This window comes from Lynx canadensis, chromosome A3 (assembly GCF_007474595.2).
Source record: "Lynx canadensis isolate LIC74 chromosome A3, mLynCan4.pri.v2, whole genome shotgun sequence".
In the NCBI taxonomy this organism is placed as follows: domain Eukaryota; kingdom Metazoa; phylum Chordata; class Mammalia; order Carnivora; family Felidae; genus Lynx; species Lynx canadensis.
In genome coordinates this window covers 126,490,807-126,515,191 of record NC_044305.1, presented here as the reverse complement: position 1 = coordinate 126,515,191, position 24,385 = coordinate 126,490,807, and the positions used below count along the sequence as shown (strand labels likewise).

The 24,385-nt window shown below is 34.5% G+C and overlaps 1 protein-coding gene across 1 annotated transcript; it reads left to right on the top strand.

Annotated features, from left to right (window-relative positions):
- The first annotated feature begins 277 nt into the window (after positions 1-277).
- GEN1 (GEN1 Holliday junction 5' flap endonuclease) lies at positions 278-22,473 on the top strand. Its single transcript, XM_030311606.1, has 13 exons — positions 278-545; positions 1,229-1,415; positions 5,460-5,636; positions 7,027-7,137; positions 10,073-10,146; positions 12,355-12,446; positions 14,370-14,520; positions 14,823-14,859; positions 14,951-15,031; positions 16,436-16,566; positions 17,916-17,977; positions 19,342-19,482; positions 20,265-22,473. Exons 1-13 carry the CDS (start codon positions 385-387, stop codon positions 21,578-21,580), a joined length of 2,721 nt encoding a protein of 906 aa, XP_030167466.1. The 5' UTR covers positions 278-384; the 3' UTR covers positions 21,581-22,473.
- Positions 22,474-24,385: the final 1,912 nt, after the last annotated feature.

The window sequence follows — 24,385 nt, the reverse complement described above, 5'->3', positions numbered from 1 at the left end:
GGGTGGGGGGCAGTTAGAGAAGGAGGGAGCCAAACCATAAGAGACTCTTAAAAACTGAGAATAAACTGAGGGTTGATGCGGGGTGGGAAGGAGGTGAAGTAGGTGATGGGCATTGAAGAGGGTACCTGTTGGGATGAGCACTGGGTGTTGTATGGAAACCAATTTGACAATACATTTCATAATAAAAGAAAAAACAAAGGAAAGGCTGACATCTGAAATAAATAAATAAATAAATAAATAAATAAATAAATAAATAAATAAATAAATTCTCTATTTATGAATTATCCTAAACTAACATATATTATTTGAATTTCTATTCTGAGCCTCTGTGTCTTTTAACAGTCTTTTGAAGTGTGTTTCAAATAACAGCAGATAATCACCAGAATGGGAGTGAATGACTTGTGGCAAATTTTGGAGCCTGTTAAACAACACATCCACTTGCATAATCTTGGTGGGAAAACCATTGCAGTTGATCTGAGTCTCTGGGTATGTGAAGCACAGACAGTCAAAAAAATGATTGGAACAGTCCTGAAGCCCCACCTCAGGTAGAGTAAAAGTTCTTAGGATATAAATGTATGATTGTATCAGCAGATGACATCTTGGTTTTGTTTCCACTTTGTTTATTGTTGTTGCTTTACGTTTTGAGATTTTAAAATATATTAACATGTCTGCCTCTGCCATCTCTAAATTGATGACTCACAAATTTGTGCTTCTTACTCTTTGAGCTCCAGATTCAAAGACCTAGCTGCCTGCTTAACATAGCCACTAGGATGCTTTGGCGACTAGAAGCCAGAAAATTGGGAGCCATTCTCTCTGTTTGACCCCTCCTCACATCCAATCTATCAGAAAGTCTTGCCAGCTCTACTTCCAGAATATACCATGTGTTCATAAACTTTGGTCAATGTCCAGAGGCACCACCTCACTGCCACCACCCTCTCATCTGTTCTGAAATGACCTCCTCATGAGTTTTCCTCCCTCAGTTCCTGGCCTCCTCCTTCTCCAAACTGTTTTCCATGTAGCACTTAGAACAATCATAAATCTCTCTTGCTTAAAAACATTTAGTGTTTTCTCAGTTCACTTAAAGCAAAATGTTAATAAATAAAATGTTATTGCATGTATGTAACCTTTTTGATACTAGTCTGATGTTCTTGCCATTATGTCATACTGCTGTGTAGACTTTCACTATCAATGTATGAAGATTAATATATTATTAATTTTTATATTTAAGGAACTTATTTTTTCGTATCTCATATTTAACGCTAATGGATGTAAAACTGGTGTTCGTTATGGAAGGGGAACCCCCAAAGCTGAAAGCTGATGTCATAAGCAGGAGGAATCAGACTCGGTATGGGCCTTCTGGAAAAACATGGTCTCAGAAAACAGGGAGATCACATTTTAAATCAGTCTTAAAAGAGGTGAGCATTTAGATATGATTCAATAATTGTGATATGAAGTGGTGAGTACATTTTACTCTGATAAAGGTTGTTATATAATTATCTTTAATACTCACTAAACTTACTGTAAATAGAAGGCCAGTGTGTATAGAGACAAGTTGATATTCTGTAGTGAAACTGACCGAGTTCAAGCCCTGGCTCTGGCATATAGAAATTCTGAGATGTTGAGCAAGATTTTTAAATTATATCTGCCTCATTTCCTATCCTGTGCAATGAGGAAAGTAGAACTTTGCAGGGATAGGGTGAAAATTAGAAAAATTAAAAATATCTGATATTTAAAGCAACCACTGCATAGTAGGGAGTTAATACATGTTACCTGTTGTGACATCTTCAGCACTTAAAGAATTCCCAGAATAGAGATCTAATTAATTCATACTTCACTCATTCAGAATTAATGATAGTTCATATATAGAATATATATTTAGGACTTTCTAATTTTTAAAAGTACTTATTGTTATATTTTAATACACATGTATTACAAAATATGTATTTTTATAGAAGTTAAGAAATGGAGAGATCATCTATAATGAAATATATAATGAAAAAAATAAAAAGCAACTATTATTTTGCCTCTCTTCAAATGTATATATTTTTTTAAACTTGCCTTTAATAGTGCACAAGTGATTTTTATCTTGGACTTTTTTTTTTATGTTTATTTTTGAGAGAGACAGAGCATTAGCGGGGGAGGGGCAGAGAGAGAGAGAGGGAGACACAGAATCCGAAGCAGGCTCCAGGCTCTGAGCCAGCAGCACAGAGCCCGACACAGGGCTCAATCCCACCAACTATGAGGTCATGACCTGAGCCAAAGTCGGCTGCTTAACCGACTGAGCCACCCAGGTGCCTCTATCTTGGACTTTTAACTTATCATACCCTTATATGCCTGTTGCCACATTCTTTCCAAATCCATCACTTGTAATGGTTGTGCAACATGTATGAAATACTATAAAAAGCTCTGAAATCATCCCTCATCATTTCATATATGGTTTGCTTTTCGGTTCTCTATTACATGTGAACTTATGAAGATTTTTTTGTGTACATAGCTTTTTCTTGTGATTTGGTATTTTAACATAATTACCCACAGTGGGATGGATAGATAGATAGATAGACAGACAGACAGACAGACAGACAGACAGACCAAAGTTTAGGAATGATTTTAGAGCTCTCGCCAGTCACTTTCCATCAGCACAGACATGAGATAAGCAGTTTCAGTATACCCAAAGAACATCAGGTGGTAGGAGGTTTATCTTTGTATTATTTAGTATATAAAAACAAAAGATATTTGTTTGTTTATGTAATATGTAGGAGTACATATAATATATATTTAATATATATTGGTCTTTTTTTTTTAAGATTTTTTTTTTTAATTTTAAATGTTCATTTATTTTTGAGAGAGTGCAAGATGGGGAGGGGCAGAGAGAGGGAGACAGAGAATCCCAAGTGGGATTGGGACAGCAGTGAGCTGTGAGCCCGAGCCCAAGCCCAAGCCCAACATAGGGCTCGAAATCGTGAACCATGAGATCATGACCTGAGCCAAAGTTGGTTGCTCAACCGACTGAGCCATCTAGGTGCCCCAGATTTTATTTTTAAGTAATCTATATACCCAATGCAGGGCTCAAACTCACAACCCCAAGATCAAGAAATTTTTTTCTTTTGTTTTCTTTATGTTAAGGATATAAACTTTTTATTATATTTGCTTTTAATTCATATCCCTGTTTTCTTTTTAATTATGGTTAAAAAGTTCATTTCTTTTAAACAATATTGTATAAATTAATCATTTTTTCTTGAAATTTTATTTTCTATTCACATAAGATTTTAAAAAATAGTTTTCAGGGGCGCCTGGGTGGCGCAGTCGGTTAAGCGTCTGACTTCAGCCAGGTCACGATCTCGCGGTCTGTGAGTTCGAGCCCCGCGTCGGGCTCTGGGCTGATGGCTCAGAGCCTGGAGCCTGTTTCCGATTCTGTGTCTCCCTCTCTCTCTGCCCCTCGCCCGTTCATGCTCTGTCTCTCTCTGTCCCAAAAATAAATAAACGTTGAAAAAAAATTAAAAAAAAAAAAAAAAAATAGTTTTCAGTTGGTGACTTTTTCCACCTTAATGACTATCAGTAGTTGAAGAAAATATCTGTACTGGATTCTAATTATTTCTTGTATAGTCTGTTCCTAAAAATATCCATGGTCTATATACTCAGGGCATTAATACCCAGTATAAAACAAAAAGATGTCCATCTCTTCTTGAGAACATTGTTCCATTTCTGTTTCTTTATTGCAGTAATTGTGATGTCCTTAAGCATTTTGTGTGAGTGTTCAGTATTGCCTGAATGAATAAAACTTTCATTTTTATATTTCTGTACCCTCAGTTTCTAGGCCCTACTTCCTGCCAACCCACTGCAGTCTCTTAGGTATAAGCATGAAAACACAAATTAGTCTTCCTCCAATACCACCCCACGTGACAGACACTTAGGGTAGCAAAATTTACAACCAGCCTTCCAAATTCTGTGCTGGTTTTTGAAGAATTGGAATGACAATGCAGGAATCGAAAATAACTTCCAAATTCTTTTATTTATTATGAAAAGATAATTCTTATTTAAAGGAAGGCAGAAGCAACCCCTGTAATAAAACTATCTCCCTAAAGTCACCCAGCCAGAGTCCTGGAAAGTACTCTTTTTTTCTAACACAGTACTTTGTCTTTTTGAACCTTGTCCACCTTGGGCAACATCTAGCAGAGGTTTGTATTATGTAATGTAGCATGCAAGCAATCAGTTAAAGCAATAGATGATATTTACTTTATCAGTCTCTAAAACTACCGGTAAAAAGGCATTTTTCCTCACCATACCCAGTATTTCTCAATGTGGAATGTGAAAATGACGAGAAACAATGCAGTAGGCTATAAGGCTAAATTACAAGCTGTTCATCCAGATTCAACTCATAATGCAAGGAAAACTCACAGAGGATTGTTCATGAGTCAGCAAATTGATAGAAAGAAATCGCTTGCACAGACAATCGACTTCTAGGAGGAAATCAACAACTGGCTCCTACTTGGTTTCCCACAACATGAGAGTTTCATTGTACAGACATGATAGAGGAAGAAAAAAGAACCTTAAGGTCTCAAGTAAAATTGGATAATAGTATCTTCTTTGGAAGAGCTCATGGGAAGAGCTCCCATCATGGGAGAAGAATTTTTGTTATTTTGCAGATATTAACTCTTACTGTGATTAACTATTAATCATTTAGAAGATATTTCTCTTTAATCTTGAGATAACATTGACCAAAATGCAAATGGAATATTTTTAAATTAATTTTTAATTGAATGTGGAGTGCTTTTTTAAAGTTTATTTATTTCGAGAGAGAGAGAGAGAGAGACAGCACAAATGGGGGAGAGACAGGGAGAGAGGGAAAGAGAAAATCCCAAGCAGGCTCTGCACTGTCAGCACAGAGCCCAATGTGGGGCTCGAACTCACGAACTGTGAGTACCATGAGATCAAGACCTGAGCCAAAATCAGGAGTCAGACACTTAACTGACTGAGCCACCCAGGCATCCTGAATATGGATTACTTTTTAATGGACGTTAAAATTTTTTAAGTTTTCATTATAGAAAATTTTAAATCAACACAAAAGTAATTAAACAATTATCATCAATCTTAAACAATTATCAACTCTTGTTTCACCTATGTCCCCACTCAGTCCCTTCTCCCATGTCGTTCTGGAGCAAATCCCAGACACAATATTGCTTCAGTCTCAATATTTCATTATCTTTGTCTAAAAGATCAGGGCTCTTAAAAATAAACAAAAACATAACCACAGTACATTTCTTATTGTCACACCTAAAGTTAAGCAATCATTCTGTAATGCCATAAAGTATTCAGTATTCAAATTTCCAGTTATTTCTTAAATATTAGAATTTGTAAAACACTTAAATAGTTAATATTTGTCATAAAGAAATCAGTTAAACACTGAAAGAAAGAGCAATAAAAATGGTCTTAGATATCTTGCTCCTACGTTTTCTTTCCAGTGCCTTGATATGCTGGAATGCTTAGGAATTCCCTGGGTCCAAGCTGCTGGGGAAGCTGAAGCCATGTGTGCTTATCTTAATGCCAGTGGTTATGTGGACGGCTGCCTCACCAATGATGGGGATGCTTTCCTATATGGAGCCCAGACTGTTTATAGGAATTTCTCTATGAATACCAAGGTACCTTTGTTTCTTTCTCTCTGTCAGCATTTGTTTCACAAAGTACCTTTTTAAAAGGGATTATTAAATGATGGAATGAAACAATATGTGTAAAATGATTACCACAATACCTGGCACACAGCAATTGCTAAATGAAATAAATGTTTACTGTTGTTACAAATATCATTGACGCATAATTCATTTTCTTTGAAATGTGCATTTCTCTCTTAAGGGCTTGATTTGTTTCACATGGTTTAATTCTAAATGTTTTGATAACATATTATAAAAATGCATATGAAATGTTTTGCTTTGACCCCAGATTTCCATTTTTAGTAATTTATCTTCAACAACACCTCCAAATATGCAAGAAGAGATGTATGAGGATGTTAATTGCAACATTATTAGTAATTACAAAAATGTGGCAGACAACCCAAATGCCCATTTCTAGGGAATGGTTGAATACAGCCATGGTTCTCAGAGAGGTCAGGGGAAATTTTGGTTGTAACTTTTCAAAGTTGGCCAAGACAACAGACATTTGGTAGATTGGAGACCGGAAAGCTAAAAACCTCTTGCCAGACAATTCTGTTACCTCTCTGAAAATGTTCATTGTGTGCTCACTGAGAAACATTGCCTCAGAGTCCATTATAATGTAATAACAAGCAGTCATTAAAAAGATACGTATTACTGATATTAAAGACATATTAGCAAGCAAAAACATGTTACAAAGTAGCACTTCCATATAATTCTATTTTTGCTTAAAAATATAGCTAATAATAAATATTTGTATTTATGCGTCAAAGTGTTTTTTGAAAGAACATGCGCTACACTATTAATAATAGTTAATTTTTTAAGTGTTTATTTATTTTTGAGACAGAGAGAGACAAAGTGTGAGCAGGGAAGGGCAGAGAGAGAGGGAGACACAGAACTTGAAGCGGGCTCCGGGCTCCAGGTTCCTCACTGTCAGCACAGAGCCAGACACGGGGCTTGAACTCACGAACTGTGAGATCATGCCCTGAGCCAAAGTCAGATGCTTAACTGACTGAACCCAGGGGCCCCAATAATAGTTAATTTTAGATGATGCACTTACTGGGAATGTTTACTTTTTATAATATACACTTTACAGTGTGTAATTTTGTAAATTGAAAATAATTTTGTAAAACATCAAAAATAATAAAGAGGAACATTTTGACTATAATAGTTTATTTTTTAAGCCGTTTTTGAAACTATGACTTTATTTCCGGATATTGAAGTGTTGGAGTCTGAAGATCCTGGTGATCAGCACAATTTTTCCCACTTAACTTTAAGGAATAATTAAGCATTTAGAGACAACTCTGACCAATTAGTTTTTGTAATGCTTAATGTATAAATGTTTACTTTTTGAAGATGAAACTAAATCCGTACTTTCTTCCAGGATCCACATGTTGATTGTTACACAATGCCATCTATCAAGAGAAAACTAGGTTTGGATAGAGAGGCTCTGGTCGGACTGGCGATACTACTTGGCTGTGATTATCTCCCCAAGGTACACTTAGATTGTCGTATTTACTTACTGGTCACAGTGTATCTTTTTTGATGTCTTACATGCTGCATAAATATGAAAATAATATGGCTATATGATTAATAACCTAACTTAGAGTATAATTTTAGGCATAATAAACAACTCAGTAACTAAAAGAACCAGCATTTCAAGTGGCATTAAAAAGCTGGTTCCTTGTGACACTGAATGTTGCAAATGAGAATGGAATAGTAACTAGTCCCACAGCTTGAAGATCAAGACTTTAAGACTTACTCTAGACTAAGAGATTCACATTCAAGTTTTACCACCGTTTTAAAAATGTATAGGAATCACTCTTTTCTCATATCATACCAATATTAGTTTCTATCACTGTTTTATCTATTTTGTGGTTTTCAGTCTTCCTTCCAGCTTTCCAACTGCACATGCTCAATGTTATTACTGTTGCTAGGCGATATAATTATTGGGGTAAGCCATTCATCCCTCCTTGCTTCTTAGCATTGCACTGAGTTTTATTCATGAAAACATTTTATTTAAAATGCACAATAAACAAATAGGTATACTAATAGGTGAGTGATAAATTAAGCATTACAAGGATAACCCCATTCTTAAGTATATTTAAAAATATTGAATGATTTGTCTTGTAGTTCTTAGTATGTAGTCCTGTCATCATGTCCTTACTGATCATTTCTGTATTCTTACTGAATCCCTTGTTAGACTACATATTCCATCCCCAAGAGACGTCTATAATTTTATTTATTTTTTAATGTTTGTTTATTTTTGAGAGAGAGGCAGAGTGCAAGCAGGGGAGGGGCAGAGAAAGAGAGGGAGACACAGAATCCAAAGCAGGCTCCAGGCTCTGAGCTGTCAGCACAGAGCCCGATGCAGGGCACGAACCCACGAGCCGCGAGGTCGTGACCTGAGCTGAAGTCAGATGCTTAACCAGCTGAGCCACCCAGGCACCCCAATCCCCAAGAGAAGTCTAAAGAAGAATGACATATATATTATATATATATATATGTGTGTGTGTGTGTGTGTGTGTGTGTGTGTGTGTATGTATATATATATTTTTATCAGAGCTTAGGGGAGAGGGAAAAAATAGGATACTAAAATTATTAACCCTCATTTCTAACTTATGTCCTCAGTGATCAGAGAAATCACTATTTTTAAATTTATTTTTAATATAATGTATTGTCAAATTGGCTTACATACAACACACAGTGCTCATCCCAACAAGTGCCCTCCTCAGTGCCCATCACCCACTTTCCCCTCTCCCCCACCCCCCATCAACCCTCAGTTTGTTCTGTATTTAAGAGTCTCTTATGGTTTGTCTCCCTCCCTCTGTGTTTGTAAGTATTTTTTGCCCCTTCCCTTCCCCGATGGTCTTCTGTTAAGTTTCTCAAGATCAGCATATGAGTGAAAACATATCATATCTGTCTCTGACTGACTTAGAGAAATCACTCTTTTAAGTAGTAACTAAAGGAAGCAGGAGGAGGGAAACTTTTAAATAACACAAAAATAATTATTTCATTATAGTTCTCATTCTGAAATGGAAGATTTTTATTTCCCGTATGTCATTATATAATAATTAAAGTCTAGAAACAGCTGAATGTTGAAAGTAAGAAAAAATTCGCAAAATTAAACTCACAGAAACCAATTTTAGCTATAGTGGTGTTACATTATGTGTTAACCTTAGCTATTTTGACATTTTCTATCCTTTGTAACGAAACCACTATCCATTTATATTGTTCTACTTAAAGATTTGTAAGACTTAGGGACTAACATGATTTACCTTCAAAAAGCTTGGGGCGCCTGGGTGGCGCAGTCGGTTAAGCGTCCGACTTCAGCCAGGTCACGATCTCACGGTCTGTGAGTTCGAGCCCCGCGTCAGGCTCTGGGCTGACGGCTCGGAGCCTGGAGCCTGTTTCCGATTCTGTGTCTCCCTCTCTCTCTGCCCCTCCCCCGTTCATGCTCTGTCTCTCTCTGTCCCAAAAATAAATAAACGTTGAAAAAAAAAAAATTTTAAAAAGCTTAAGATGTAGCTAAATGCTAATATAATGTGGTATACAAAATCTGTAGCAACCTGTATGCAAAGATATAGGCTGTAGCCATGAAACAGACTTCTGGGAACCACTCTTATGCCAGGTGTGACCCTTTTAGTAGCTGATCCTGACTGTAAGTGGTTTGGGAAGGAGATTCAGACTGGTGGGGAGACCCCTCTGCCAGCAGGCACTTAGGATGCTTGTGCAATGAATATTTATTAACCGATTAGGAAGTATTCTTAACACTGGTATGTCTGTCCCAGTGCACATTGCTAAATGGCAGCCCTGCTTATAAGGATACATGCATAAACTTCTCTAGGAACTGGACGACTCAAACAAATTGTCCTGCAGATATACATTTATTGACATTTTATTGTGTGTTGGACAGTTAACACTTGTTTTCATTTTTCTTAAGTTTTCATTTCAAGAGTTAACTTGGAAGAACATTGTTCTCTTTTGATATCCGAGTTTTTAAATATTAAATGTTCATCAGAGTAAATGAACATGCTTTTTCTGATTACAAATATAACTTGAAGTAGATCAAATTAAAAGATTATCAAAGTAAAGTAATTAACATAAAAAGTAAAAGCCTTCTAAAATTCTTTTCCTCCCTCCCTTAAAATAAGTGCTGTCAGCAGTTAAGTATACAACCCTGTGACTTCGTTGTTTGCATAGATTAATGGATGATGTAGTAGTTATATTACTTACAAATTTAGATCACAGGATGAGCTATTCTGCAATCTTTGTTTTACACATGGCAGTGTACCTTGCACATCTTTTCCTATCGTGACCTAGTTACCTTATTCTGTCAGCTGCACTATCTCAGACTGCAGGATATGCCATACTTTATTTCTCCATTCCCCTGTGATTAACATTGGCATTTCTTTTCCACTTTCTGAAAGGGAGTCCCTGGAGTTGGAAAAGAGCAAGCATTAAAACTTATACAGATTTTGAAAGGGCAAAGTTTACTTCAAAGGTAACTAAAACTTTCTTGTGACATTAGACATTTATTCTTTTTGAACTGAATAGTAAATATTTCAAAAAGTATTATGCTTTCTGAGACAGAGTTTTGTATTTTTAAGCTCCTCTATATTTTCTTTTAAAATCATAGATTTAAAAAATAATAATAACAAATAAACAAAATCACTGATTTTTATTTATTGTGAGGTTTTTTTAAAGAAAGGATGAAAGTATGTGTCCTAAGCCATATTGTATTTTTTTCATTATTAGGTCACTACAAACACAAGTAGTAAGATGCCAAATGTGTTTATTTATAACCTCGGGCTTTTACCACAGGCTATTTTAGACTATTTTGCCACCAAGTAAAGGTAAACATAACTGTAAAATAATTTTTATTTAAAATTATTTTCTATATAAAATATTTTGATATCATGTACTCTATAAGTGAAATGCCTGACATATTGCAAATATTTAATAAGTAACACTTGGTCAAAAATTTTCCTTGAGTGCCCTTTCTTCTATAGCCACATATTTAGTAATATATAAATTCTAATTGATTTAGTCTATACAATTTGAGGATTCAAGACAATTAAGGTACAGAATATATGGAAGTTTACCAACTGTGCTATTTAGTTTTGAAACCATGTGAATTATGTTTACTTAATGAAAGCAACAGTCTATGTTAATATTAATTATTTAATATTTATTTTTAAATTAATATTAATGATAAAGTGTCAAATGAATAAGAAGGAACTGGGATACTAGGAGACTTAAAGCAGTCTTGGCCTCCAATAGGTTTGAGATGGTGAGTGCATGAAAGGAAACATTAAGTTGTAGAAATCAAGAAGGAATGGCCATGAAAAAAACTTGAAATTGTTGTGCTCCTTCAAAAGCTATAAAGCTACTGATAGATCTAAGACTTCAATATATCCTTTACTGGTATCAGTGAATATGATGCCAAAGCAGGAAAAAAAAGGTATACTTTGGCCTGGAATCATTTGGGAATGTGAAGAATAATATAAAGAATAAAAAGCAAGAAGGTATGGCACTTGACTAACTACAGATCATTCTTATTGTAATAGTTTCAGCAAGTATGTATTTTTGGCAACATTTTATGAAATGTTTGAACACTTGAAGAGAATAAAATTACATTTTATTACATTACATAAAATTACATTATCATTATGTGCCATTCTAACTGATTAATTTAGACTGACTTTCCCCCTAGGTTTTTTTTTTCTTCCACATTTGAAGTTTCTGTGTATTTAACCGGCATCTATTAATGCTAATTTTTAGCAAGCTTATACTTGGTCTTTGTAATAAATGAATCAGAAATTCCAAAAGCCAAATAATAACTCCTAGTGTCAGATCCTGCACAAGGTACTAAAGAGATAATTCAGCTTTTTATTCGAACTTTAACTTCTATAAGCAGAGGAATATAATTCAGAGCACTTATGTTTTATGATGAATACTTAACTATCCCCTTGGTGGTTTTATGTTACCTAGAATTTTGGCCAAAAATAAAATTAACTTTTTATTCAGTGGACATTTTAGCTGAAAGCATTTTCTTTAAAATCACTCATTTAACAGGTAATGTTTTTGCTGCTTGCATAAGAGATTAAGAAAATGATAATTTCAAATGGTCTAGATTTTTTAAACAATTTTTACCCAGAAGTTTGATGTTCTGTTTAGTTTTATCCTTTACCCTGCTCCCAATTTCCTGATACAGGGTAATGTTCATGTACATGATTCTATTTGTTTTATACTCTGGCACACAGAAGAGAGATCAAACAGGTATATACATCTCATTCTCTCTACATATTGCTGCCTAACTTAGGATTCTTTAAAAAAAAAAAAATGAATACAAGAGTATACACGTGAACACATATACACATACTCTTTTTCTCTCTTCCCTCACCCTTCCTCTCTCTCCTGTCTCCTCCCTCTCCTCCCCCTCCTGTGTCCTTCTCTTTTCCTCTGTGACTCTCTGATTCTCTCTTCCCCCTGTTGCAATTCTGTTGTCTTTGGAACCACATTTTTAAATTGAGGTACATAGACTGAGAGTTTTCACAGCCTGGGCCAGCAACTTCATCTCCTGCAAAGGGAAAATGAGACAGGTGGTAAGGGAACAGAATAGCCTGACCTTTGAGAGCATGGCATTTTGGTGACCTTGTTTTTGTTTTGTTTTGTTTTGTTTTCCTTTTAAAATCATTTTCCTTTACAGATTTACTCAGTGGAATGAAAAACCTTCTTTCTCTGATCCACAGCCAGTAGTTATTAAAAAACTGGCCCATTGTTCTGTGTGTTCCCATCCAGGTAAGCAGACATAGGGGGTGATATCTCTAGAATATAAGTGTCTGATACCCACATCCTGTTTTGGTTTTCTTGTTTTTAATTTTTACTTCATTTTGAGAGAGCGTTCCCACGCGCACACACACACATGCACACACTCACATGTGCCATTTGGGGAGGGGCAGAGAGAGACGGGGAGAGAGGATCCAGTGGGGGCTCTCTGCTACAGCAAAGAGTCCACTGTGGGGCTCAAGCTCACGAACCTTGAGATCATGACCTAAGTCGAAGTCGGAGGCTTAACCAACTGAACCACCCAGACACCTCATCCTGATCTTATAATACTTCTTACATGCCTACATACATACCTGTCTTCTTCAGTAGATTGAAAATTCTTCTTGGTGTCAGGAGTTGTGTCACATATACATAGTAGGCACTCAATAATTGTTAATTGATTGAAATAATGTGATGTAAGTGATAAATACAGGATAAGTGAAGTTTTAAACTATGATACCAAATTACTTAGATGTTAAAATTATGTTTTGAATGTAGAAATCCATTTAAACAAAAAAATATATCCTGCTAAGTCTTAGGGGAAAATCGAACTGAAAGCATTTGTTTTTATTGCATGAAGATAGTGACTTAACACTAATTTCTAATACATGTTCATTGTTATTGAAAATAGCTTGGTTCCTCTTCATTAGTCTTGTTTAAAAAAAAAAAAAAGATGTCATTACTGTATACTGGATCAGAAACACCTTTCACTCCCAGGAGAGACTAGGAGATCTTATTAGCTCATCTTTTAAAAGAAATTCTTCATCTATTTGTCTTAATATATGTTCAGAAACATTGTTAAATTAGAGACAAAATCATAGAAGAAATAAAAGTTTTATAAGATGTTTTATAAAATTCCATTCTGTAGTTTTTTGATACTTCATAAAATGACAGTTTTAGTTTCTATCAATTATATGTGCTCTTCTATATTCTCAAACCAATGTTAAAGGTGGTCATGCTTTCGTTCTAAGGGAGCTAGGGCCCCACACCTGTGCCACATTCATAGTATATTCATGTTCCAAGCAGTTTAAAAATAGCTGTAGAGGGGGGGGCATCTGGCTGGCTCAGTCAGTGGAGCATGTGAGTCTTGATTTCAGTATTGTGAGTTTGATCCCCACAGTGGGTATAGAGATTGCTTAAAAATAAACTCTGAATAACTAGATGGCTCAGTCGGTCACGTGTCCAACTTCAGCTCAAGTCATGATCTCGAGATTCATGGGTTCGAGCCCCCACATCAGGCTCTGCTCTGACAGCTGGGAGCCAGGAGCCTGCTTCAGATTCTGTGTCTGTGTCTCCCTCTGTAGCTCCTTGCCCCTCCCCCACTCTCACTCTGTCTCTCTCAAAAATAAACATTAAAAAAAATTTTTTTAACTGAAAGATAAAATCTTTAAAAATAAATGAATAAATGAATAAAAATAGCTGTGAGGTAACTGAATTAACTAGCAGAGGTAATTAACTGTTATATTCTTTTAATATTCTCATTAAACCATTTCATGAATTATTCTATTAAGTAATCTTTTTTAATGCTAATAATTATATCCCATTTTTCTTGCATATAGCTACCAAATAAGCCACAAAGTTTTAATTGTTGATTATTGTAAATGTGTAACTTCTGGTTACAAGTTAACGCTTTCAGATAGAAGAGTAATTTATAGAAACAAAAATAGTGTCATGTGAGTGTAATAGCTCAGGATCTATTTCGTTTTAAGAATTACTGTAGTGTTCATTATTCTGTTCAACCTAAATGTATTGGAACCTTTCTATATGCTAGGCACTTTGCTAGGCAGTATTCGTTTTTAAAAATTTGGATAAGGGCAAAAAAAAAAAAAAAAAAAAGATGTGTGTAGAAAGTAAATCTAAAAAGCAGTGAAAATCATACTTTGTGTTTCCATAAAGGTTCACCTAAGGATCATGTACGTAATGGCTGCAAACTGTGTAAAACTGATCGATATTGTGAACCACATGATTATGAATATTGCTGTCCTTGTGAGTGGCACCGTGCAGAGCACGATAGACAACTAAGTGCAGTAGAGAACAACATTAAGAAGTAAGGGTTTTTTTAACTTATTTTTTCTGTCCTTACCTATTTATACACCTCTACTCAAATTACTTCCACATAATCTTCCCCCATGTCTAGATTAGTAACATTTCACAAAATCCTTTTTTTGATTTGGTTCAAATATTGGGCTATCTCAGAAGATAGTGATTTAATAGTTACTCAAAGAGAAGGTTGAAGACTAGGATATTATCCAAGAACATTTTTCACTAAATGAGCAGAAATTGGATGAGATGAATTTAGAGGCTGAGTTGCCTGATTATATTAACAACATGTATATAATTTATTTTCAGAAAAGCTTGCGGTTGTGAGGGATTCCCTTTCCATGAGGTAATAACTAATAGCTCAAATGTGTGTTTTATTTCAGAAGTTCTTTTAAAAAGTTTGAAATCTGAATTCCTATTTTATTTTCTCTTGCTAGGTTATTCAAGAATTCCTTCTGAACAAGGATAAGTTGGTGAAGGTTATCAGGTACCAAAGACCTGATTTATTATTGTTTCAGGTATCAGAAAATACTTACCTTATAGTATGTAGTGGGATACTAGGAAGATAAGGGATACTCACTTTGGTCTAAGAGATTTAAAATAGCTATTGACTGCCCATGTATTTTTCAGCATTTATTTCTAGTTTTCATTCTTTGCCACATAGGAACCATACTTTGCAGACCACACCCAGAAAATTTGAGGATTGAATATGTTGTTATAAAAGGTGGTATAGTTTACAAGGTCAATGGAATTTTTTTTTTTTTCAGTATAGTTGATATACAAAGTTACATTAGTTTCAGGTGTACAACTTAGGAATGTGACAAGTTTATACATTATGCTGTGTTCACCAAAGGACATTGGGATTTTTAATCAGCGACATAACTTTAAATTTGGACAGTGTATCACTTACTCTGTGACCCTGGATGTGTGTTATCCTCAAAATAGAAATAATATTACTTATTTCATGAAGTCACTGTGAAGATTAAATGAGATTGGGGCACCTGGATGGCTCAGTCAGTTAAGTGTCCAGCTCTTGATTTTGGCTCAGGTCATGATCTCATGGTCATGATATTGAGCCCCACGTCAGGCTCCACGATGAGCATGGAGCCTGCTTAAGATTCTCTCTCTCTCGGGGTGCCTGGGTGGCTCAGTCGGTTAAGTGTCAGACTTCAGCTCAGGTCATGATCTCATGGTCCTGTCCATGGGTTCAAGCCCTGCATCGGGCTCTGTGCTGACAGCTCAGAGCCTATAGCAAGCTTCAGATTCTGTGTCTCCCTTTCTCTCTCTGCTACTCCCCTGCTCATACTCTGTCTCTCTCTCTCTCAAAAATAAATAAACATTGAAAATTTTTTCTTAAAAATTCTCTCTCTCTCTCTTTCTCTTGCTCTGCTCTTCTCCCCCACTCATGTTCTCTTTCTCTCAAAATTAATAACTAAACATTAAAAAAAAGATTAAATGGTATTATTTATAATAGCCCCTAATACAGTGACCAGAGAAACAGAGTGGTTCAATAAATTGTAACTATTTGTTGCTTATCCCTACCAACCTCAGTAGTAATAATGGCAGCCAACATTTATTGAACATTAAAATTTGCTGTGATATTTAACCCATTACATGTAACTTCACTTAATCTTTGTAATCTCTGAGCTGGGTTATATTTTATGATGGAAATCCTGAGGCTAAAAGAGGTTAAGTAATTTACCCAACATCTCGGAAATATCATACTAGGGTTCAAATTGACAACCCTCACACTTGATCATTGTGCAATGTTGCCTCCTTAGGAAACTCCTTATTCTTTCCATGAATATTCTCATTGATCCTGCTTTAACTAATGTTAATTCAACAGGAAAAAAATAATACCACTTAAAAGTGCTATTTGTCTCCAAGAGATAACAAAATCTTGTTTTGTTTTATATTTACAGAGATTTACTCTTGAAAAAATGGAGTGGCCCAGTCACTATGCATGTGAGAAATTGTTAGTGCTTTTGACCCACTATGACATGATAGAAAGAAAGCTTGGTAGAAGGAATTCTAATCAACTACAGCCAATTCGGTAATATAAAGAATTGAATGAAGAAGTCTGTGTGTTTCCATTTGAGTATCTTATGATCTAAAATAATCTTCTTAATATCTTTAATAGTGGGGTGTATAGCTCTCCATTATATAAAGTTGGAGTAAAGGTCTAGTAGAAAATATTAAGAGCTTATTCAGGGCTTATAGTCAACCTAACATAGTAAGTTTGTGCCTTCACACACTTTTCTACTCAAACAAGTAGTGATACCAGATTATTAAAAGAAATAAACATAAAGTGATATAGCCAAGCTTAACCATAGAACTATTTCAATGGACCAGAAAGGGAACAAAAATGTAAAGTGAATGAGGAACAAAACCTAAGAATTGGTGAAACTCAGTGAAGGGTATGTGAGTGTTCATTGTGTTATTCTTGCAACTTTTCTAAAGGTTTGAAAATTTTCAAGCTGAAAGTTTGGCGGGGGGAGTATCAAAGAAAAAAGATAAACTACAAAGGAATGTCAATCTGATAACACAAATCTTTCATGACACTAATAGATGCCAGAAGATGATAGAGTAACATTTCAAAGCTTTGAGTAAAAATAATTGGCAACCTAGACATCATTAATGCATGATTTACTGGTTGGTGAGTAAATCACAGATCTTCATTAAAACCACTGTTAAAGGATGTATCTAAGCAAGAAGAAAAATGAACCTAGAGGGATGATGTGGATAACAAAAAACAGTGGTCAATCAATAAAGAGAAATCAATAAAATGTATTAGCTAATTTAATAAATTGGAAAAATATGTATATAAATAGCTGCATAATGCTTGATGATTAATATATGATGATGATAATAAACTAAAACTTCCAAAGTATACATGTAAACACTGAAGGGTAACCACTAAAACACCAGAAATACGATCTCTGTCTTCAAAATTAATACATAAAATAGGAAAGTAAAATTGTCAAACCAAAAGAATACAGGAAGGAGGAGAGGGGAAGTACCACAGAAAAAGCTTGGTAACAGAAACACAAAATAAGATTTACGAATGAGTCCAGCTAAATCAGTAGTCACAATAAATGTAACTGGATTAAACTTCCCTATTAACAAAAAATAGGCTTTAAAAGAAAGATCATTATTATGGAAAAGAGGAACACTGAATAATAATGAAATCTGATAGGGTAAAACAATTACAAACTCTGTACACTTAACAATAAAATTATCTTGAACAACTAGTCGGAGGAATAACTATGTCATAATTCTTTATAGTATTTTTAGAATATTATAAAAATAGAATAAAAATCAATGGAAATTGAATAATCTACAAATTGGAAATTTCCAAATACCTACTGCAGTTGGACCTCATTAGAAGAATTTGTTTTTCAGAATTGTTAAACCCCGAATCAGAAATGGAATTCATTGCTTGGAAATAGAATGGGAAAAGCCTGGTATGTATTCACTTTAGGCAAACTTTGTAACATTTAATCATACATGTTTAGCAAATATTGTATACATATATAAAACATGTATGTATGTAAAAGATAAAGACATATCACATTCACTGAGGATTGATTTCATAGTTTACCTGTGCTATTTAAATAAGTTTTGATGAATAGTAAATATTAAAAATTTCAAGTAATTTTATTTTAATACCTTAAGTTGACATTTATTTTGTAATGTTTAAAAATATAATATGGAAGCAGTTTTGATTTCTATTAAGAAAATGCTGCTGTCTTCTCCTTTTTTACTCTGTTTTGTTTTTATGGGGATGTGTAGTTGTCAAATTACTCTTATTTTGCTGCAGACAAAAACGCAGTGAACTCTGAGCTACCTCCAAAACTGAAGGCAGGGAAAGCACAGATCATTTAAAATGGAAAGTGATTCCAAATTCATTTCTGTCTGGCTTTGAAGTTAGATTGTGTGACTATATGTGAATAAGTGAGGCAGTAGATTTGTCAATGAAAGTTTAAGTTGTAGATGATTTTGAAGAATGAAATTATAAAGAACTAGATAAACTACTCTAAGCAATAACAGGAAAATAGCTGAAGAATTTTGAAGACTGTTTAGGAACAGTTCCACCAACTGTCGTATATTTTCAGGAAAGAAAATAGCATTGACCCAGTTCGGCAGTACATCTCCTCTGTCCAGAATTGAGCATCGTTCTTGTGGGTTCTATTGCTTAAGGGAGAAGATGTAAGCAAGCTGTTTAACTAGGAAATAGTTTAAGTTACCTGTTTCCTCTCTTTGTACTTTAAACTCATCAACTAATATTTTCACTATAGTGTGGCTTCTCATGCAGCTTTGCACTCATGTAGGATAAACATAAGTACCTAACCTATTTATATACCGTATTATAAATTCAACATGCAAGCATTCTCATTTTCATGTATCAGCCACTTGTGAGTCCAGTGAGCCTGAGTATATCCTCAATTCTGTTCTTTTCAGAAGCCACCACTAAAGAAAGTTAATGTTGTGGTTTTAGGAAACTGTTCCCACTCTTTTTCTCGAAATTTTAACACTCCTACTGAATTCAAACCAACTAACCTTATCTAAACAAAGTTTTCTATTCTGTAAGTACCGTCTTTAAAGCAAGAGAATTTAAAGTTCTAATTTTGAAAGGAATCATTTTCCAGGTCTTGCAAGGCAGAAGAAAATCAATTCTGCACTAGTATCAATAAATTATTAGAATAGAGATATTGTAAAGCAAGATTTGTAATGAATCGTCGATTTGCTCATGATTTAGTTACCTAGAAAAATTGAATTTTACAAACCTTCAGTTAAGGCTGTTTTTACTGCATTTTTAATCTTTTAGAACATTATGCTATGGAAGATAAACATGGAGAATTGGTTCTAAAAACAATAGAAGAATCATCGTTGTTTGAAGCAGCTTATCCCGAGATTGTTGCTGTTTACCAAAAACAAAACTTAGAAATGAAAGGGAAGAAACAAAAAAGTAAGTATTACATTTGATAGCTGTTTATACCACACACAAATGTTTAATGTTCTATTTGAATCTATCTTGTCTATATTTTGCTGAAAGTTCTATGAAATCAAGAGCTAGGATTATACTCTTGCTTCTTTGTCTTGAAATACTTCTTTTAAAAAAAAATTTTAAAAATGTTTTTAATGTTTATTTATTTTTGAGAGAGAAAGCGTGAGCAGAAGAGGGGAGAGAGAGAGAGACACACACACACACACACACACACACACACACACACAGAATCTGAAGCAGGTTCCAGGCTCTTAGCTGTCAGCACAGAGCCCAATGCAGGGCTCAAACTCACAGACCATGAGATTATGACCTGAGCCAAAGTTGGATGCTTAACTGACTGAGCCACCCAGGCACCCCTTGACATATTTCATTTAAAGCCATGAGTAAACCATTCTACTCTGTGACTGCTAAATAAACCGAGTGTTAATAGTAATTGTACTAACCACTTAGCGAGCAACTAGTATGTATAACATCTTTTGGATTATAAATACATTTTCTTTATTTCCAAGAACTTGATGAGAAAAAAATCCAATTATAACATTGTTTCCAAAAGAAAATATTTTATAATATTTTGTTAATAATTATTTTGTTATGATTATAATATAGTTTCTAGGAATACACTGAGACAAAAAAAGGCAAAAATTGCTCATACAGAAAATTTCTGATCTGCACTCTTTATTTATTTACTCAAGATAGGGAAAATGAAATCGATTTTAATAATGCTGTATTTTTTTTCTTTTCAGGCTTGAAAATTAAGCCTAAAGAAAACAATTGGCCAGAATCAGATAATAAGAATTTCCAGTCACAGATGACTTTAAACCCCACATGTGACATCTTTTCTAAGCAGAATTCCAAGTTAAATTTGGAAATTACCCCTCATTGTCCATTATCCCAGAAATCTATTTCTGCATCATTGAATAGCTTGCTTTTACCTGAAGATATCCCTTGTTTGAATACACAAGAACATTTAATGTTTTCTCCAGGACCTTTGCCTATGCAGCAAATTACAGCTGTCAGTAAGTCTCTAATTCCAGAATCTACTCAACCTAGTACCTCATCCTATAATGTATCGGTGATTGCTGATCTACACTTAAGCACCATTGACTGGGAAGGTACTTCTTTTAGTAATTCTCCAGCTATTCCAAGAAACACTTTCTCTCATGGTTTAAAATCAGAACTTGAAACAGCCATCGCTGAAGATCTTAAAAATATCCCAGAACAATCGTCCTTTGCATCAGAATGGTGCACCACAGACATTAATGAAGTATTGGATAGGGATCTTCAAAAGATTGATGATACTGAAGAACATCTACTTTCTGGCATTACTGATCTACATCTTCAGGATTTGCCTTTAAAGGAACGAATACGTATAAAATCATCGTGTCCTCCAGATAATGCACAACCAAATGTCGACCTGAAGACTTTGTCCCTAGTTACCATAAAAGAATCTTGTATTGCTAACAATGGTTCTGATTGTCAATCACATCTTTCAAAGGATCTTCTAGGAAATCATTTGCAAAATGAATCTAGAAAATCTAAAGTTCTAAAAGGAGACTATCTATTTCAAGAAAACTATAAAATGAATACTTCTGTACCTTATTCTGTCAATAACCCAGTAATAGTAAAGACCTCCAGAGTTGGACCATCAAATACTGCCTTAGATTATAATAGAAAAGTTGATGTGCAAAGCACTCAGAAAAGTGTAATGAAGAAGAGTGTTTGCCTTGACAGACATTCCTCTGATGAAGAAAGTGTCCCAGTGTTTGGGAAAGCTAAATACACAACTCAAAAAATGAAGCCTCGTTCTCAGAAGCATTATCCAGCCCTGTTCAAGAAAGATGATGCCAACAAGTTAAATAATCCTAAAATACATATTAAAGAAACTGAACAGTGTGCCCAGGCTTATGACACAGCTGGAAAGGAAGACTGTTTCCCAGATGCAGCTAAAGGTTCTCTGGGTTTTCTGCAGCATCCTAAGGACAAAGGTGACTGTGGTACTTGTTTGGGTAGTCCTCTTCCTTTATGTCAAAGATTAAAACTAAGGTTCCAAAACTCTTGAAATGAAATTAAAAATATTTAAATATAACGTAGTATTTTAGTACCATAAACACATAATCTCTGCATTTGGCATAAAAACGTAATGTGCTTCTGTATGTCATGAGACACTCTTTTCCATTTTTAATTAAAATTGTAATAAAAGACGTTACCTAAAACTTTGGTTTTAGAAGGTGATCCTTGTGAGAAAAACTTCAGATAATGTACATTTCTAAAACATACTTTTGCCATTTTTATATCGTTCTTGATTTTTCTTTAGATAAAGCTTTAAAATGTTAATACAGTACTAAGAAAATGCTTCATCTATTTGCTCACTTTTATTCATTTTGTTCACAAACGTCTAAAGTTTTTTTTTTTTATTTCAGCTTGTTCCCAAGAGGATAACTCTTTGTAATTGCCTACTCTCTCTCAATGTCTTCTGTTGTGCTTTTCCTGAGAGTTGTATTTTCTCTCAATATGAAGATACATTTAGGGTGCTCTTCCAGTTGTGCTAATCTTATTCTTTTCATGAGGGGCAAAAATGGAAAAGGAGGAAGATGCTCAAAATAATTAGGAAAAATCATGGTTATAATGGCTGACTAAACTGAGGAAAGCTACTTCTTACATAACCCCAGGAGTTCACAGTATGCCAAATGGAAAAAGATCTGCAAGATAGAATGTATAATGAGAAGAGACTTAGAAATTTGCTCAGGATCACACAACTAATTAATAATGGTGTGGGAACCAGGTTTCTTTCCTCCAATTTATTGGCTTTTCTGTTTTCTTTTTTTTCTTTCTGTAGCACTTTATTTCCTTTCTTTTTAAAAAATAAAAGTGAATTTGTACAATATTAACTTCAATAACTCTAAATATTAAGTTTTACATAAATTTATTTAGCATTCAAAAACTCTAGAGGTAACCAGGTTGGAAAGCAAAAAGTAAAACTTGTTATTTGCATATGACAAGATCTTGTATCTACAAAATTCTAATGAACCCACTAAAAACTATTAGAACTAATAAATAAAAGATCAATATGCAAACATCAATTATATTTCTATATACCCACAGTGAATAATACTAATGAAATTAAGTAAATTCTGTTCACAATAGCATCAAAAGGGATAAAATACTTTGGAATTAATTTAACAAAAGAAGTGTAAAATTTTTACTCAAAACTACAAAATACTGTTCAAAAAAAAGAACACCTAATAAATGGAAAGACATCTCATGTTCTTGGATCAGACCACTTGATATTAAGATGGCAATATTGCCCAAACTAGTTTCCAGATTCGATGCAATCTCCATCAATTCCAGCTGATTTATTTGCACCAGAGTGCAACCTGATTCTAAAATCCATATGGAAATTTAAGGGACACAGAATAGGTGAAACAATTTTTAAAAAAAAGAAATGAGAGAATTTGCCCTTCCTGATTCTGATTTCAAACTTACTATAAGGTTTCAGTAATGAAGAATGTGCTGTAATGGCATAAAGGTAGACCTATATAGATCAATGGGATGGAATTGAGGGTCCAGACATACACCCTAACATTTATGTTCAATTGATTTTCAACCAGAGTACCAACACAGTTCAATGGGGAAACAGTTTTCTTTGAGAAATTCTACTGGTACTACTGGATATCCATATGCAAAAGGAAGAGTTTTGAGCACTACCTCATACCATATTAACTCAAAAATGGATCAAAGACCTGGTTGCAAACTACAAAACTCTTAGAAGAAAACATAGACATACGTCTTTGTGACTTTGGATTAGGTAAAGATTTCTTAGATCTGGCACCAAAAGCTCAGACAACAAAAGTAAATACATCGTACTTCATTAAAAACAAATATTTTTGTGTTTCAGAGGATACCATCAAAATGAAGAAACAACCCATAAAAAGTAGAAAATATTTTCAAGTGATAAATGTGATAGAGGACTTGTAACTAGAAACATGTATCTCAATAGCTCTTACGACCCAAAAAAACAAATGAATAAATATATCTGAATAAACACTTCTCTGAAGATGTACAAATGGCCAGTAAGCACATGGAAAAACTCAGTCATTAGTTATCAGAAAAATATAAATCAAAACCACAATGAGATACTACATTACACCTAATAGGATGGCCAGAATCATGAAGACGGATAACAACGAGCGTTTGTGATGATGTGGAGAAATCGGAACCCTCCTATCCTACTGGTAGGAATGTAAAATGGGGCAACCATTTTGGAAGAAGTTAGGTGGTTCCTCAAATGGTTAAACATAGTTACCATATGATCCAGCAGAACCACTTCCAAAAATATACCCGAGAGAAATGAAGACCTGTGTCCACACAAAAACCTTTACACAAATGTCCATAGCAGCATAATTCATAATAGCCCCAAAGTGGAAACAACCCAAATGTCCATCAACTGATGAATGGGAAACAAAATGTGGTATATCAATACAGTGGAATATTGGCAATAAGAAGAAAATGAAGTACTGATACCTGTTACAATATGATAAACCTTGAAAGCATGCTAAGTGAGAGGCCAGTTGGAAAAGATGACATGTATGATTCAATCTATGTACAAAATTCCAAATAGGTAAATAGGTAAATCTATAATCTGTAGAAACAGAAAGTAGACTCATGGTTACCAAAGGCTATGGGGGATGTGGGAAAGGAGGGGAGGTTGAGGATGCAGAAGGGAAAATGAATGCTAACGGGATGGTTTTTTGGGGGAAGTGCGTGGATAAGGAAAATGTTCTAAAGTTGGTTGCAGTGATGGTTGCAAAATTCTGAATTTACTAAAACCATTGAATGGTGTGATTTAAATAGATATATTCTGTGG